The following is an 18227-nucleotide window of genomic DNA, read 5'->3' as shown; positions in this document are numbered from 1 at the left end:
ACTCAGATAAAAATGGGCCCAAATGAAAACTGGAGAGCTAAGCGTATATAATTTCCCCCAATCTAATTGTACATTTTCAACCTTCTTCCCCTCTCCCCGACACCTCCTCTCCCCTGCCAAGCGTTCCCATGACCTCAGATTTTATGTGTAGCTGGGAGGTAACTAAAGTTAGTGTTTATGTGGAATCCAGGGGTGTTAAGAGCAGGGTGAATTCACACTGGGTGAATCAGGATAGAGGCTGGTAAGAATAGGTTCTTGGAAGAAAGAGCCCAGGAAAGCAGAGCCCATCGAGACTGGGTGCCGGAAATAATGGCACACACCTCATATACCTGGAGCAGGAAAAGGTCTCAGGCAATGGCAGTGTCCTCGCTGACCATAACCAATTCACAGAAGGCACGTATGAGAAATGGACATGACAAGTTTGAACCGAGTGGCCCCCATGCATGTTGTGACTTGGGACTGATGACAGCAGTTTGCAGGGTTTATGTCCTTTGATGGCCACTGGCTCAGTTCTTCCCAGCCAGACCCTTGGAAGAAAAGTTTCATTCCCAAACTTTTCCAGTTATCAGGGATCCATTTTTAAGCACAAAATACTTCATGCCCCCCCTCCATGATTATAACGGTAGCTAACATTTTATCATGTGCCAGCCTTGCTTAGGTGCTTTCTGTGTGTTGATTCTGTTCATGTTCATTCCATCTTTGTTAGGAAAATAGCCTGTCATCTCACAAAGGAGAAAGCCAAGGTAAGGGGAAGTCACAGGACAGGTAAGGGGGAGCTGAGTTATGACACCATTCCACAGTCCCTGCTCTTAACAGCTACGCTACCCTCTCTCTTGATTGTAGGTGAGCTTTCATTGGAAAACAAGTCACATAAGAATAGAAGGATTTCGGGGCGCCTGGGTGGCGCAGTCGGTTAAGCGTCCGACTTCAGCCAGGTCACGATCTCGCGGTCCGTGAGTTCGAGCCCCGCGTCGGGCTCTGGGCTGATGGCTCGGAGCCTGGAGCCTGTTTCCGATTCTGTGTCTCCCTCTCTGTCTGCCCCTCCCCCGTTCATGCTCTGTCTCTCTCTGTCCCAAAAATAAATAAACGTTGAGAAAAAAAATTAAAAAAAAAAAAGAATAGAAGGATTCCATACACATCCAGCAATGCTTTTAAATTAATCTCATAGAGCTGAAAAAAATAATACACTGGAGGTATTATGTATCAGATCCATAAACAACACTTGAAACAGCATGGGGGTGTGTATTACTTCCTATGATGGCAGCCTTTGCCGTGGCAACGCATGGTCAGATCATCCCCATGCCTACACGGCCCCAGGGCTCGCTGTTCCAAACCTTATCATAGTCTCTTGGATCTTGGCTATCTATCGGTTGTGTCCTTGGGGTCGGGACGGTGTATTCTTTGTAATTGTAATTTATGCACGCATCACTTCTTGCCCATTATAGGTGCTCAGTAAATATTTTTGGAGTGAATGAGTGCATAGTTCGGTATCTAGGTCCTCCCTTCTCCTATCAAGGCTATTTGCAAGTACAGATGACTTGGAAACAACTAGCTTAGAAGGTGTAATCAATGATCATACCAGGTCTTTCAAGAGAGGTAGGGCTGTACAGGAGCGCTCCCGAGAGGGACCAGTATAAAAAGCATGGCGCGAGGTGGGTTCCTGGAGCCCCTTTCCTGGGCCACTGTAAAGCGCCTATTTGAAGATGGTAACGGACATCATGGTCAATAAAGGGTGACTGTCAACAGATACCTTCAGGGAAGATGGCAAGCTCTTTGGCCTGTCCCGGTCTGAGGGTGCTGCACGTCTTGAGGTTCACGTGGAACATAGGGCAGAGTGGGAAGCACCTTCGCCAAGCAGCGAGAACCACATTGGCTGCCAAAAGGAGGACTTGAGGTGCGGTCCAGCTGCCAGGGCCTCTGACCCTGACTGGCTGTGGAACAGAGGTTTGCACCTTCAGGTCAAATTCTGGCCGACCCACGGGGAACCTTTCCCTCCCAGTCTTCTTCCAAGGGCATAACACTAGGTGGGGTTCACTCATTGGTAATTACAATGAATAACACGGGGAGATTTCAAGTTCGGCATTATGGATGTGAAACCGGACATTGTGGGGTCACAGGAACCTGGGGTTTAGCTCGAGAGGCCAGTGCAACCCTGTGTTCGCTCCTCTTGGGTATGTCCCCTGAGGGGATGTCTGGGGCTTTTAAGTAGCCCCTGTCACTCTAAGAAACAGCCGAGAAAACCCAGAGGGCCCAGTCTGAGTCTAGGATGGGATAAAAAAGCATTCTCAAAAGAGAGCACATTCTGTGTTATATCATTGAAAATGATCCATGAAAACTGGACAGCAAATCACTGATGTTGAGATTTTTTGGTCTGGACTTGGATTATATGTGCAGACTTCATTTATTGCTCTTTATAATATTAGTATTAGTATCCTAATTAATATTAGTATCCCCAGAGTGCCAATCGAATACAGAGAATGTGCCCAAGCAGTGTCCCATTACGGCGGACTTATATCAGAGTGGACTACTGGGCTTGAATCCTTGCCCAGAAAGCCCATTCTGAGCTGATGACATGCTTGTCCTCTGTTATCTGACATCCCACTCGCCTCTATGCCACTGTTTGTGACCCTTGGAGAGCCTTTCTTGATAAAATGAAGCCTGGTGCCCACCCCATGCATTCAGTAGAGCCGCACAAATTAGTCATTGCCTATTGAAACTTTAAGCTTCTTAAAAACGAGATATATAGAAAATGAGCATGGTCACCGTGTGTCAGATGTGCGTGCGGAATCAGCCGTTTGATTTCTAGTGGAAATAAATCAAAAGCAGACACTTCTCTTGACCATAGATGAGACGGTGTCTGGAGCCAGATAGCGGCAGGTTGCTGAGTCTAAAGTGCACATAAAATCCAATTGTAAGTTGGCTGACCACAGAACACGACTGGATTCACTTACTGCTAATTAGGATGAATAAAAAGAGACACTAGGAGATGTGAAGCTTGGGATTATGGGTAGTGAAAGCCACTTGATGGGAGGAAACCAATTTTTCCTGGTGTTTTGGAAAATCACTTCATACGGAGTCTGGTCCGTTATTTATGTCCTGAAAACTGCACGTAGGAAGGACCAAGCATATTCTGATAAAACTACACCCCAGGAAGTCCCATCCGAAGGGATCTTAAAGACCCAAGCAGGGAAGAGTGAGTGGGTTTGGCTCCCCATTAAAGAATGGATCTTCTGTCCCTGGCCTGTACGGAAAGACATTTTTCCTTCTGCCCCAAGTGATAAAATGCATGCCAATGAGCAATGCTGGATGTCGTCAGTTGAGGCTGGTGTGATGGCCAGATGGCCCACTTGATTATCGATCATTTTATTTGTACCTCCTGGTGGTAAGTTCTCTTTCTTAGGGTGATTTCACCATCCCTTCACTGTATTTGGAAAGGAAATGAACGGCCAGGCTCACGCAAGCTAGGAGTGACTGTCAGGAGGTGTGAGGCCAGAAGAAAGCAGCTACATGGAGTGCTGGTTAATAACATAAAGGAATCTTTTGTGGGAATTCTTACTCCATTATGTTGGCACATCCCTTTCCCCCGCTCTCTGGCCAGCAGTGATATGGGAGAGTTATTTTAATCTTAACTCTATTTAGGGGATTGGAGTGTTCCAAAGAGAAGGAGAGAGTTTTGCTGAGTATTTTAAACAATTGATTCCAGATGGATTCTCTTTGTATCATTTATGGAATTGGTTCTTCTAAATGGATTCTAAAGATAGAATGTACGTGTTCACCGCAGACTGAAGAATGCTGAAATATTAAGCAACTTGGATGGCAAATGTTGTGGTATCCAGGTGTCACTTTGGGTAAATGGTCTCATTTTCCATTTTTGTTTTGTTTTGTTTTTCTTGGTGCATCTACAACACGTCTGAGATGGTAATCCTCATAGGGTAGGGATGACAGGATCAATCTACGGGATGAGTTATCCACATCTCTGCCCAAGTACCTATGGGTACTTGCCATAATAATAAATGATTTTTATTTCAAATTAGTTTCAGGAGCCATTTTACTTTTAATGAGAAGTGTAGCGGCGGGGGGCAGGGGGAGAAAGAAAGAGAGAGATCAAGAGAGATAGAGATACCCAGAGAGACCCCACAGGAGTGGGGGCAGAGAGAGAGAGTCTAGTGGAGAAGCCAAGATTAAAAACCAGGATCTGATTCCCACTCATGTTCTTCTGCACAATGCCCCTTTCTTTTTAATGGTAATCATCAAATAATCCCCATGCAGAATGGTTATCACCAAATGACACCATGGGCGTCAAGACAAATGGTACAGCCCCAGCACTGCTCAAATAGAATGAATGCCAATTATCAGCTTCCAGGATGGCATGCTTAACTGCACAGGCATGAATACCAACCATCAGCTCAAGTTCCTGAAACCCTGCCTCCCTGCTCTACCCATGGACAGAGTGGAATTACATGTGTTGTCTTGCTCTGGGCCCTCAGATACAGGTGTCTTGACCCACAACAGACTGAACCGGAGATCGGCTCCTTGACTAAAAACTACAAGACATATGTGGCAGGCCAGTGGCTCACAAGGTGGTCGAGTGCCACATCAATGTGCTCCTTTTTGGATGAAGATCGGTGAGCCCAGTAAGAGCTTCTTTCTGGAGGAATTGAACAGGTGACATAAGACATAGAAGGAAGAAAAAGAGTCAGGGCAGCCATGGAGGAAACCCAAGAGTAGAGAGAGAAGCAGATAGACAGTAGCACAGGTTGAGAATGGCAGGCTCACTGCATTAGGTGCCAGTGCTGTTGACAGAAAGACAATAGGGCACCAGATCTCCTGAAGATCTGGGATGATGCTTTGATTCTTTGTGGCATCTACTGTGGGAGAGCAAAGGTGGTTTCCTGACCCTCCTCACTTCCCCAAATATTCCCTGCTAGATCCCCATCACCTGAGGTATCTCAAGCCTATCTCTCCTCCTTGTGACCTAAAGTACTTATAATGGTAATAAGTATAAGAAACACCTGATTGCTGTATGTTAAATGTGTGAGTAGACTGTTTTAGTTAATCATTTCAAAAACACTGTGGGGGTGCCTGGGTGGCGCAGTCGGTTAAGCGTCCGACTTCAGCCAGGTCACGATCTCGCGGTCCGTGAGTTCGAGCCCCGCGTCGGGCTCTGTGCTGACAGCTCGGAGCCTGGAGCCTGTTTCCGATTCTGTGTCTCCCTCTCTCTCTGCCCCTCCCCCATTCATGCTCTGTCTCTCTCTGTCCCAAAAATAAAAAATAAACGTTGAAAAAAAAAAAACACTGTGAAGTAAGCATCCTAATGATACTATCATTTTATAGATGAGTAAAGTAAGGTGAAGGGGGTCAAGTACAACAAAAAGTCTTCTTATGGAATACAGTAAGTGCCAAGAATTAATCAGTTAATTGAAAAAACCAATTGAAACAAGGAACTGTTGGGGAACCTGGGAAGCTCAGTCGGTTAAGTGTCTGCCTCTTGATTTCAGGTCAGGACGTGATCTCTCGGTTCGTGAGTTTGAGCCCCGCCTCAGGCTCCACTCGGATATTATGGAGCCTGCTTGGGAGTCTCTCTCTCTCTCCCTCTCTCTCTCTGCCCCTCCCCTGCTCACTCGCTGTCTCAAAATAAATAAATAAACTTAAAAAAAGAAACAAGGAATTGTTAGAAACTGATTCATGCATACCTTAAACATTCTGTTTTTTCAAATGCATAATATACATCAATTTGATAAGGGCTTTTCTTTTGGTAGAAGCTGATGGGATTCAGGGCTGTTTTCCTGCATAAAGCACGCATATAGCATATGCTTCACATTTTCTACTTTCACTTTCTCTGATGTGAAATAAACCTGGAGACCCAGGTGAAACAATCTGATGCAGAGTCTTTCTAGATTTCTTTTTTGTTTTCTATAATCTTCCAAAGATATTTTCCCAACATCCAACTGGCAGGGCTCACGCCTCTCCAGTCCTTCCAAAACTCTCAGCCTAGCGGTCACCTCTTTTCATACTCAATTCCATCATCAGTTATATTAAATGAAATTATGTAATGACATTGGTATCAAGTGATTTGACAACTAATTCTCAGAAACTCATCTGGTAGAAGCAAGAATGTATGTGTCTGTTACAGAAGATTCTACTCCAAGATGGAAAGGTCTTGGAGCATCTCAGATGCTCGTGCAGAATCCGCGTCCCCTCCCCTTGAACCTGGAGGAGCGTTGGTAACTACCTTGAGAGTATGGCAAAAATGATGCTATGCGACTTCCAACCTTAAGTCACAAAAATGCCACGTACTTCTGCCTTGTTCTTTTACAGCCCTGCCTCTTGGACAGCCGCATGCTGCAAAGAAGCCCCAGCACACTGTAGTGATGCCACATGGAGAGGCACCAAGGCCCTTTGCCCGTGGCCCTGAGTGAACTCCCAGCCGATACCAACACCACCTCTCCAGCCCTGTCTTGAGCCGTCTTGCCAGCAGATCCTCCAATCCCAGCGGAGCCCCTCCTTTTTTTTTTTAATTATTTTTTAAAAATGTTTTTATTTGTTTTTGAGAGAGAGCACACGAGCAGAGAGCAGAGGAGGGGCAGAGAGAGGGCAAGACACAGAATTGGAAGCAGGCTCTGAGCTGTCGGCACGGAGCCCGATGCCGGGCTCAAGTTCACGAGCTGTGAGTTCATGACCTGAGCCGAAGTCAGACGATTAACTGAGCCACCCCGGCGCCCCAGCCGAGCCCCTCCTATACCTTACACCGAGCGGGTAAGGAGGGGACCTCTCTGCTGAGCCCTTCCCAACTACAGATTAGTGAACAAGATAAAAGACCGCTGTTTGAACCCATTCAGTTTAAGTGGTTTGCTGTGCAACATTAGACCAGCTAATGAACGTTTCGGGTCTCGTTAGTATGTTTCACAGAAGGAACGCTGAACACACATCAGCTAGAGGGTCTGCTAAGCCAACATCCTCTGTAACTCTTCAATGATTGGGTAACTATTAAAAGCTAGAGCTTAGTTTTGAACCCAGCCGTCTGACTTCAGAATTATATTACTATGGTCCTACAAATGAATTTTAGAAGCCCCTACTAAACCATATGTAACAGTTGGTGATACATAATAATGTGTAGTATGTATTACCCTAACTCCATGCTTACAGACAAGCTCTTAATATTTCCAAGGTTCAAGGCAGGAGGACAGATCCCAGATGTCTAGTATTTAGAAGTTAAAAATGAAGGCAAAAACTGTCAAATCAGTTTCATCCCCTTTACATACACCTTCGTGAAATCTAAATGGTCAGTTGAGTTCTTGGACCCCATGGCTATACCGCTTCTCCTTCTACCCCTGGATTCTTTCCTTACTTACACGTGTGGTCACACGTGTGTTACCTCCAGCTTGTACTACCCGGCTTCATTCACGCATGCCTCATCAGCTCTGCTTGGTCAGCCCCAAGTCCTAGGGATGGTCATGCTGGAGGGACAGTCAGTCCTAGAAGAACGAACCCAGGAAAGAGGTCCGTGTGAGCTCATGAAGTAGACACGACCAATTTGGGTAGAAACTTCCGGGAATTCAGTGCTCGGTGCACCTTCTATATTGACATTTGGGCTCTGGATGGACTCTGGGTCCCTTGGCCGGGTCTTCTTGTGCCATGTGGAGGAGTGTGGCTAGAAGAGGTTGCCAGTGAGGGCCACGTGACAAGAGCTCCTTTCTTCAGGTCTAAGGATGGTTAGTCAACTCCACCTCCAAACCCTCTACCCCACCCTCTTTCACGATGTCTGGCCCATAATTGAGGACCGATAAATATTTACCAGATAAAGTAACCTTGTCCCCAGAGGCAAGCTTTACATTTTGAATCTTGGGTGCTGCTGGGGTTTCAGACTGTCAGCCCGGAGTGAGATCATAAAGCCGGGACAGGAGCCAGACTCCCACACATCTCTGAGCCCAGCTCAAATTGATTCTAAGTGACTCTGAAGAGCCAGCGGGATGGATGAGAATTAGATTCGGCTCCATGAACGGTGGTGCAGACAAGCACCAGACGCTTGACAGTGACCCCTGAGCACTGACCGCCCCAACCTTTAGTCCTGCCGATGAATTTTCCCCTGACGCTGACAGTCTGCTCTAATCTCTCCGCGACACCCACACCCACCTCCCTACCCGAGAACACACACCCTTCTGGTAATGACAACCGAGTAAAATGGAAATGATTGGAGCTGAGGGCTGTAAAACACTGCAATTATGCAGTTAGGAGATTTATGTAAAAAGGGCTACTCATCCTATTTCTTCAGAGAAGCCTCTGAAGAACTATAGAACCTTCCAAGCCTGACACCGGTAATGGTTGGAGAACACTGTTATTTACCAGACCTGTAAGTCACGGACCTGTGACTATGTCATAGACCCAAACCCCCTTACTTTGTTTTACTGCTGTTTCAAAGCACGTTCTCTGCTACATCCAGAAAATTCATTACCCATGGAAGTAGTTGTTTTAGTTAATTGGACCTAGGTGTTTTAATATTATTTTAGTCCAAATAGAAAAGACTTGAGTCCTACAGTCTTATTTAAAAAAAAAAAAAAAAAAAAAAAAAGCTTGCCTGCCTTTTTGATTAAACTTGGTGCTCCAGGCCTCAGGAAAAAAAAAAAAAAAAAAAGACCAAAATAAGGTACAGCCCAGGTGTTTTAAGTAAAAGTGGAGGGAAGAAGTGGAAGAACATTTTCAGCCTCCAATTCTGAATCCGAATCTATTGACCCTTTTATCTATACACCCTTTTATTTGGAAGGGTGTTAATGCAAAATCTTCCTAAACATGGCTAGGTGACGATTTCTAATGAAACAGAGATTGCTGGGGCCTAATTCCCCTAGGGTGTAATTCAAACGTGCCCTCCGAATTCTGTTTCCTGTAAGGCTATCAGATCTAGGGCAGACAGGAAAGATTAAATCTGCGAGAGATAAATGTCACACTCTCTTCCTGAACATTCTTCTGACATTTCAAACCTCCATCAGCCTCGGGAAATCCGTCTCTGCCTAGACTCATGATTGGTGTTCCGGGCACAGACGTTGACAAAGAATTACATAAATGGATGTCTTAAATGGTACTTTCATCTATAGAGATTTTGGGAGAGTTTCATGAATTTGGGGAGAGATATATATATATATATATTTTTTTTTTTTAAATATTTATTTTTGACAGAGAGAGAGAGACAGAGCATGAGCGAGGGAGGAGCAGAGAGAGAGGGAGACACAGAATCTGAAACAGGCTCCAGGGTCTGACCTGTCAGCACAGAGCCCGACGCGGGACCTGAACTCACAAACCTCGAGATCATGACCTGAGCCAAAGTCGGTCACTGAACCGACTGAGCCACCCAGGCGCCCCCATGAATTTGGGGATATAAAGTAAACTGCAGACAAGTAATTCACTAACTATTAACTAGTAATTAATACTTTTTTTCCCTCTATGTCCATAGGAAACTAAAATGTAAGAGAATAATTTTCCTTCCCTCATCCCTATGGTTATGTTTACATCTTTTTCCTGTTGTGAACTGTTTTCTGTTTTTGTTTTGCTTTGATTTTTTGTTCAATTGTTATTTATTATTGTTACTATTACTTTTCCTGAGGAAATTATCCTGGGTCCTGGAAAGGATGGGAGCTGAAAGATACAGGGAAGAGACATAAAAAAGGATAGAATGCCCCCCCCAAAAATGTCCAAGTTCTAAATCTGGAGACAGCAGATTGTGTTACTTTACACGGCAAAGGAGACAAAAGACAAACATTTTCACGGTGAATATAAAAACAGGATTCATGGGGCACCTGGGCGGCTCAGTTGGTTAAGCATCTCATGGTTGGTGAGCTCGAGCCCCGCATTGGGCTCTGTGCTGGCAGTTCGGAGATGGCTTGGGATTCTCTCTCTCTGCCCCTCCCCAGCTTGTGCTCTTTCTCTCTCTCGCAAAATAAATAAAATTTTTTTTTTAAAGAAAAGCAGGATTCGGGGCGCAGTCGGTTAAGCGTCCGACTTCAGCCAGGTCACGATCTCGCGGTCCGGGAGTTCGAGCCCCGCGTCAGGCTCTGGGCTGGTGGCTCGGAGCCTGGAGACTGTTTCCGATTCTGTGTCTCCCTCGCTCTCTGCCCCTCCCCCGTTCATGCTCTGTCTCTCTCTGTCCCAAAAATAAATAAAAAACGTTGAAAAAAAAGTTAAAAAAAAAAAAAAAGAAAAGCAGGATTCAGCTACATCCTGTTTTCAAGAGATGAAATTTAAGCATGAAAACACAAATAGTTTAAAAGTTAAAGGATGAGAAAATTTGCACCATTGTAAATAAGACCGTTTAAGAAGACTGGTAGGGCAGAATTAATGTCAACCAAGTAAACGCCCATATCAGAGATAAAGAACGCTCCCTAATGCAAGAAAGGATGAGACACAACGACCCTATGTGTATGCATCCATTGCTAAAAGCAGGGCTTTAAAACACATGAAACAAAAATAAGCTAAACAGAGAAATAAACAAAACTATATAAGGAAGTAATTGATTTAAATATAAACTTAAAAAATTATTTAAGGATATAGTTTGAGCAATATTGATCGGTGTGTCATAACAGAAATGTAGAGAATATCACACCCAACAATTGCAAGAACATATATTTTTTTCAAGTGTCCATGGAACCTTCACAAAATGTAGTACATTGAACGTGACTACAAATTAATCGTCCTTGCTCTTGTCGGGAGGTAGAATCCATTTTCCCATTTTTAAAAATCTGAGCTGGTCTTGTGATCCATCTTAGCCAATGAAGTATGGCAGAACTGATGTTATACCACTTTGGAGTCAAGGCCTCTTAGACTTTGTTCACCCACTTTTGCGCTGCGGCAGTAAAGAAGCCTAGGTTAACCTCTGAGATTGAAAGAGAAGCCCAGGGGACCCTGGGTGGCTCAGCTGCTTGAGTGTCCAACTCTTGATTTCGGCTTGGGTCATGATCCCAGGGTGGTGGGGTCAAGCTGCAAGTTGGGCTCTGCACTGAATGTTGAACCTCCTTAGGATTCTTTCTCTCTCTCCCTCTGCCCCTCTTCCCTGATCATGCTCTTTTTCTCTAAAATGAATACAATTAAAAAAAAAAGAGGGAGAGAGAGAGACAGAGAGACAGAGAGAGAAGCCCAGCCCAGCCAGTGTCCCTGTTAAGCCCAGCCCCCAGCCAACCCTCCATTTGAATGCAGTCTCAGGGTGAGATCAGAGGAAATTAGCAGACGAATCACCCAGACAACCAGCAGAATCATGAAAAATAATAAATTATGATTTTTAAACCACTAAGCTTTGAGGTGGCTTATTTTTTCAGGTAGTTTGTGATACAGCAGTAGATCTATGATACACTTAAGAAAGACCATATACCTGACCATAAAATCATCTCAATAAAGTTCAGTGGATTTAAATTATACAAAGTGTCTTCTTAACCACAATGAATTAAATTATAAATGTTATAAATTGATAACAAGAAGAGATTTAGGAAGTCTACAAATATTTTGAAATTAACCACATAGTTCTAAATAATCTATGGATCAAAGAAGAAACCACAAGGGAAGTTATAAGATATTTTAAATAGGATGATAGGGAAAGCAGTATGTTAAGAGATATGCAATGCCGTTAAAATGGCATTTAGAGGGAAATTTGTAGTTTTAAGTGCTTACATTGGAAAAGAAGAAATCCTTTAATTCCATCATCTGAACCTCCACCTTAAGAAGCTAGACAGCCCAACTGAGGTGCCTGGGTGGCTCAGTTGGTTGAGTGTCTGACCCTATTTTGGCTCAGGCCATGAGTGGTCGTGGGATCGAGCCCTGCATCTAGCTCCATGCTGAGTGTGGAGCCTGCTTAAAGTTCTCTCTCTCCCTCCCTCTGCCCCTCTGCTCCCACTCACGTTCTCTCTCTCTTTCTCTCTCTCAAAAAATAAAATACAAATTCAAATAAATTAAAAAGAAGAAGCCAAAGAAGAAAAAATTAAACTCAAATTTATAAAACCGAAAGAAAGATACAGTTATTGCTTACAGATACAGACTTGACTGTGTATATAGAGAACACCAGGACAATAACAACAACGAAAGCTTTGGAGATAATGAGGGAATTTATAAGGTCTCAGGATACAAGGTCCACATAGCAAAACCAATATATTTCTACATACTAGCAACAAATAATTAGATAAAAGAAAACATGATCTACAAAAACAGAAACATGAAATACTTGGACTAATTTTAACAAAAGAGGTAAAGGAACTCCACATTTAAAATATAAGATGTGGTTGAGATAAAACAATGAAATCCTACACAAATGTTAGTGTATTGAAAGACTCCACAGTGTTGTCTATGTGCCCCTAAGTTCGTCCATGACTTCAGTGGAAGGTCGAACAAAAGCCCAGCAGGTTGGCCGATGCAGTCTGTCCTGGTCTGGGGGGCGGGGGGTGAGGGGGGCTTCAGCCTCACTCCATATTCTAGAATTCTCTCAGTGGTGTCTTGTTCTTGAAGAGTTGTTATTTGTTCTTGTGAGGGAGAGTCAAGTCAGGAACAACCTCTGTCGCCATCTTGGTCTGGAGTTTACCTTCTTCAGGAAACTTTCTCTGAACACTAGGTTTGAGTCATGTGTCTTTTCTGAAATTTTCTTTTCTGGCATCAAAGTGCTTAAACCACTTCATTCAACTGCCAAATTAATGGGCTTCCTCCTCCCCAAGATCACAAACTTTATCAAATCAGCTTATCTTTTATCTTCTGTTCCCAGGCAGCCTTCCCTCACTCTCACCTCATGAGCAACCCCTTGGGCTTGTTGCCACTGTGGCCCACTTTTTATTGTCCCTCCATCATGGCTGCCTCTTCTGATTTCTTCCTTATCTCTTTTTGGGGGGCAGTCTCTCCAGCCCATGTGGGGAGCTGGTCCTTAGTGATATACCAACAGGAGCAGCTAGGAGCCTCCCTGTGTGCCTGGGGCATAATACTTTGAACAATGGCATAGTGGGGACGGTGCCACCTTGTTGTCTAAGCCAGGGATGATGAATAAGGAAGGCGAGGTAGAGAAGTAAGTATCCCCAGAGCTGCAGCTGACAAAACTCATCACATCGTGCCGTTAAATGGTGTTGAATTGTGTTACTTTTTCTTCTGGTCTCTGGATCTATGCTTTGGCTCTTGACTTTGCCAAGAGTCTCATGGGAAGCGTGTCCCATGGAGCATTTCCAGCTTCTGGCCACATTGTCCTTGTTGTCATAACAGCTCCTGGGCAGATCTCCTGTGTTCCCAAAGCCCCAGGACAGCTATGCTAGGGAGCTAGAGGTATGACTACAGGAGACATTTCTCTCCATGTTTCCACCCACTCACAGCTGAGGCTCCTTCGGTGGCCCAGCAGCTGAGATGGACGTTTGTGCTTGACAGCCCCAGAGAGCAGGGTTTTAAATCACGTAGGTCACCATTTCCACCCTACGCTCACTAGGCTCCACGCCCTATGTGTCTTGGAGCAAATCTCTTTTTTTCTACTGGCAGCCCTAGAAAAAGAGACTTTTCTTCCGAAAGGCCACGTTGCGTGCAGACAAACTTCTCAGAAATATGAAGAAGTTACAAGAAAATTAAGTGACCTCTAACTTATTTTGGAAAATCAGCATCAAACGCTTTGGGGTAAAGTTTATGCATCACCAAAATTTTACAGGAAATCATGCCTAGTTTTCATTCTCCCACTGGCTCCCAGTGTCTATACTTCCTAGAGGGAAAATCCCTTAAAATAACTTTGAAGCCTTTGACTAATTTATTAGATAAATCCACTGTGTATAAAATGGCATCTTTATGAGGTAATTAATTAATCTCTAGGTTCCACCGGGGCTCGGAACTTTGAGCTTTGCTATAAATTACGGCACCTGCCGCAATTCTGAATCACACACACGTTATGGGAGCATTTTTTTTCTGAACTGATAAAATGGGATTGAACTAACTGCCTCCAGTATCTTCTTAAGGTTTTAAACCAATTATTTCTTAATATGTTGGACATCAAATTATTTTTATATGATATCATTTATGCAAACACGTTTTGAAAATAAAAAGCCAAATTTTGCCACTGAAGTCTGATAAACGATGAGCCTGGAAAGAAAAATTTTAAGTACCAGATATTCGTAAGCTACTGTCATTAAAATTTGCAAATCAAAAAGAAAAAAAGAAGCAAGCTACACAGGAAAATAGGGACAAATTATGACCTTTGTGTAAAATGACACTTCCATTATTAGATGATCGCTGATCTAATTCTGGATTGGCAAAGACAAATTAATTTTGCTATTTCACTCCATAGATAAAGGAGGATTGATTAGCACATCATCAAAAATAATGGACTATGCTAGTAGTGTGGGGGAAAAAAAAGAAAAACAAAAAGGAATAGCAGTCCCAGGCTGAAACAGAAGCAGTAGAGAGAGCTTGCTTTATTTTGGCATCTGTTCAGTTAATGAGACATACGGAATAAAAAAAAAAAAAATTAATCATGTTTAAGAAAAATCAGGTGATAGTCTTTATTCTGGGAAGTGTTTGGGAGTATTTTCAATAATAGAGACGCTATCTTCTACTTCACAAAATCTCCGGTGTGCTTTCCTCTTCGGAATTGTGGGTTTTGCTGTCTTCTGGGAGAGGGGAAGGGAGCCCACTCAATGCCCCAGTATTTCTACTGCAGTATCTAATTTATAGTGGTGGCACCCGTGTGTGATTGCCGCCTACTATTTCATTTTGTAGGATTTCTCCGAACTCTTTTGAGGGTATGACCACTGTCCATTTATTTTAGCCGTACCTTGAGAACAGAGAGTGTCGCCCATAGGAATCGGGTTAGAGGGGGATGAACATCCCCCCGAGATGACCTTGCCACGTCTGGCCACCTGCAGCTTGAACACCGTCTTCTCAGGGTTCCCTGCGGAGTTCGGACCCTGCTACCCAGTAAACCCCATAGAGATAGATCATGTCTTCCCAGGCATCTTCTGCCCCCCCGGTGAGAAGCCTGTCACCATGACTGAAACATGCCTCTCTTTTACCCCCAAGGAGCCGTTCCCAGAACTTCTTCTCCGTTTGTCTGAGTGGCAAACTTCTGCTCACGCTTCAGCACCCAAGTGATGACGGCTCCTCCGGGATTCCTTCCCCGGCCACCCCAGGGAAATCTGCTCCTGATCTTCCACTTTCATTTGCTGGCCTGTATCCTGCCACATATGCTGTGGCACATGTCCCCAAAGTCTCCCTGCAAACCTGGGTCGTTCTGTGGCCCACTGCGAAAGTATGTGGCACGCAGGAGGTGCTCTGTGGATGCCTGTCCTTCAAATGAGTGGTTGGAAAGAGACAAATTGCATACAGGTCTCAGTGTTTCTCATATCGGAAAAGATCCTAAAAATAAGGCATTTCGAACTTATTTCCTACGTCGGTGATTTTGATATTTAAGGGAGCCCACGTTTGAATTACAGACTTGGCAACTGGAAGTTAATTATTTATATCGTAACTCGTAGTACATATTAACATTTTAATTATTTTTAAACAGTGAATTCAATTCTTTCAAGGCACGTCTCCTCCCCACCTGGAGTATTTCTTCTGAGTTTTTATGTAATCATTTCAGAGAGGGTACGTTTTGTTGAGCGGAGGTTCTGCCAGATCCTTATTCCAACCTTGACTCGGGTCACGTGTGGGTGTGTGTGTGTGTGGGTGTGTTAGGAGGTGTGAAGGTGATGGGGGGAAACAGTGGGTGTGGCAAAATGTGCATCCAAAGGTCAGGGTGCCGGAAAGCAGGGCAGCCTAGGGACGCATATTCCTTTCCAGGTTGACAGGCTCACTCTGAACTCTCTTGGCGACATCTCTACCTCGTGCACCCCACACTGGGAGGGGTCTCCCATCCATTACGCCTTTTTGTGTCTAGCGAGTTGATGGAATACGAGGGTGTACGCCAGTTAGAAGGGCAGTCTTGCTAAATACGGAGCAGTGATAATCTAATCTGTGTCTGTCTCTTTATCTGGTATTTTTAATGCGATGCGCTGAACAGTTCCCACAATTATTCTCCATTAAACGTGTTGTTGACGACGACTCCTCTTCGTGATTAAACTGTCCAGGACAAACATCAACACCCGCGGGGCACAAAAAATGGGTTGTCCCTTTGACAGCAGATTGGCATTCCTGGTGTCCCTATTAATGAATCTGCTTTTCGGTCCCAGGGGGCAAGATTCTGAGCGTCCGGAACCAGATTCATAGGACTGACTGCTACCTCCCAGTGTCTTCCCCAGGACTGTGCTTGTGTAATATCAGAATTAAAAAAGTGACATACAGGATGGGAATATTGAACACTCTCGCTTCCTACAACTGCCCCCTTAACGGTGGTTGCGTGTTCCTTCTTTCATGATTGCCTGATTCCTTTTTCCCATTTATGCAAATTAGCACAGCCTTAACTCATCTGCGACAGTTTTTAAACTGGGAAAATATTCTTTCGCGTATTGGTGGGATTTGCTACGTAGGAATCACAGTGCTACCTGTAAACGTTAACTATCCTAGTACGAATCATCCAAAGGTCATTTTTAGAAAATAGAATGTAAAGCGTTATTTCATATGCTTTAAAATCTACTCATCAGTGACTTCCAATGACTTACATGTTCAACTCATGTTCCAAAGGAAAGCATGACCGCCTGCCTCTTCATTTATTCTGTCACTGCTCATTAAAATGTGCCATTTCCCTCCATTAGGAGGATTAAAAGGTGGAAAATCTCCAGGTGCCGCTAGTTAGCAAACCGTTCCTAGGGAGTCAATAGCCTCATTTTTCTTTTCCTCTTTTCACTTAAAAAATACTTATCTACTGAAAGAAAACATTTCTCGCTGCAGGTGAATATATTTCCCAGGACTTCATTAAAGCGAGTGATAGGGTCCGGGTTTAAATGATTCAGTAGGTATATAAGCTTTTACAGAAAGAAAATCTAATTAAGATAGCGCTCACAGGCTTCAAGACACTAATAATTAACCCAAATGACTGCCGTGGGTCTGTAAGAGGGTTACGCAAATGTGAGGCGGTGGGATTATTACTTCACAAGCGATGATGTGACGTTTTGGTGAGCTCTTACGGTTCTAAGTATACAGAAGGCCCTGCCCACTTGCATGTAATACCAGTAAGTTATACGTACTATTTTTTCCCCACTCATCTTTAACTGTTTATAAGCTCTCTGTACTGTTTCACAAGCTAGAAAGCAAGCCAACATTCCTAGAGCTTGCATTCCTGGTGACAGATTATTCCATCCCAGCAAAAGAGTCCCGCTTACATCTGCCAATAGATGTGAGGCACGAAGAGGACCAGTCCACAGCATCGCCCAAGCACCTGGGATCTGCGAACCCACAGGCACCTTGGCATCTGCCCACAGAGTTCTAAGCTCTTCCCCGTTCTTGGCATGCCTGAAAAACTACACATGGAGCAAAACGTTTGATAAAAAATATATTTAAAACAAGCAAGAAAAAATAGTCTCGGCCTTCAGGACAGCTTCCATCATTCTTTGAACCAAGTAGGGTTAAATTATATGTATAATGATTTCAAGTACCAACTTATAAAAGATGTGGGAAATCAGAAAGCAAAGAACCAGAGAGCTATTTTTTTTTCAGAAAAATGTATTTGCAATTCAAATGTTCATATAAAAAGCATAAATTTTAAAAAGTTCATAGACGTGTGTTTTTAGAAGTGCTGTGGTTTCGCCGTTCATTGCAATTACATTCCAAGATGTGCAGGGTGGTCTACACCACGCCGCCTTACGCTTTTGTCACACAGAAGTCACTCTCATCACAACCTCCCCTGAGCTGTTATCTTCGGACAGATCTTCATGGGGCCTCATCCGGTTGAACAGGTGCAGTAACACGTAGCCACACTGAAACCTGGGGGAAGTTAACTGCGTCGGGTGGACCAAGTTCCTGTTCCGCAGGGCCGTCAGTGGCAACCATAAAGTCCTGCTTGTGGAAGACTCTCCCCGGCTGCTTTCTTCGATGTCTGTGGCTTTATCATAATTCAATACATCCCAGTGTAAGTTAACAGCCCGCCAGCGCTTAAACACTCTGTAAACTGCAGCTCCTTCGTGGACAATGAGACCTAAAAAGGGAGGCGGGGAGGGGACAAAGGCTCGTCATAATCAAAAGTCGGTGGTTTTGTATACAAGTAAGGCATTAAAGAAATAGTTCTCTGTTACTCGTTGTCATAAAAAAAAGATGGTATCCTGACCACTCAACTTGTCACGGCTAACGGCAAGCTACTGTCCATATTG

General features: G+C 44.0%; 1 protein-coding gene across 1 annotated transcript in view; it reads right to left on the bottom strand.

Moving 5' to 3' along the window:
- Positions 1 to 12061: 12061 nt before the first annotated feature.
- MARCHF11 (membrane associated ring-CH-type finger 11) overlaps positions 12062 to 18227 on the bottom strand; it is a 110770-nt gene continuing 104604 nt past the window's right edge. Inside the window, exon 4 of the mRNA XM_043600945.1 lies at positions 12062 to 18055. Coding sequence (XP_043456880.1) covers positions 17733 to 18055 — 323 coding nt within the window. The 3' untranslated portion in view covers positions 12062 to 17732. The remainder of the gene's footprint in view (positions 18056 to 18227) is intronic.

The sequence above is a fragment of the Prionailurus bengalensis genome, chromosome A1, assembly GCF_016509475.1.
Source record: "Prionailurus bengalensis isolate Pbe53 chromosome A1, Fcat_Pben_1.1_paternal_pri, whole genome shotgun sequence".
NCBI classification, from domain to species: Eukaryota; Metazoa; Chordata; class Mammalia; order Carnivora; family Felidae; genus Prionailurus; species Prionailurus bengalensis.
The sequence above is the reverse complement of the archived record's forward strand: the minus strand, read 5'-3'. Positions and strand labels throughout refer to the sequence as shown.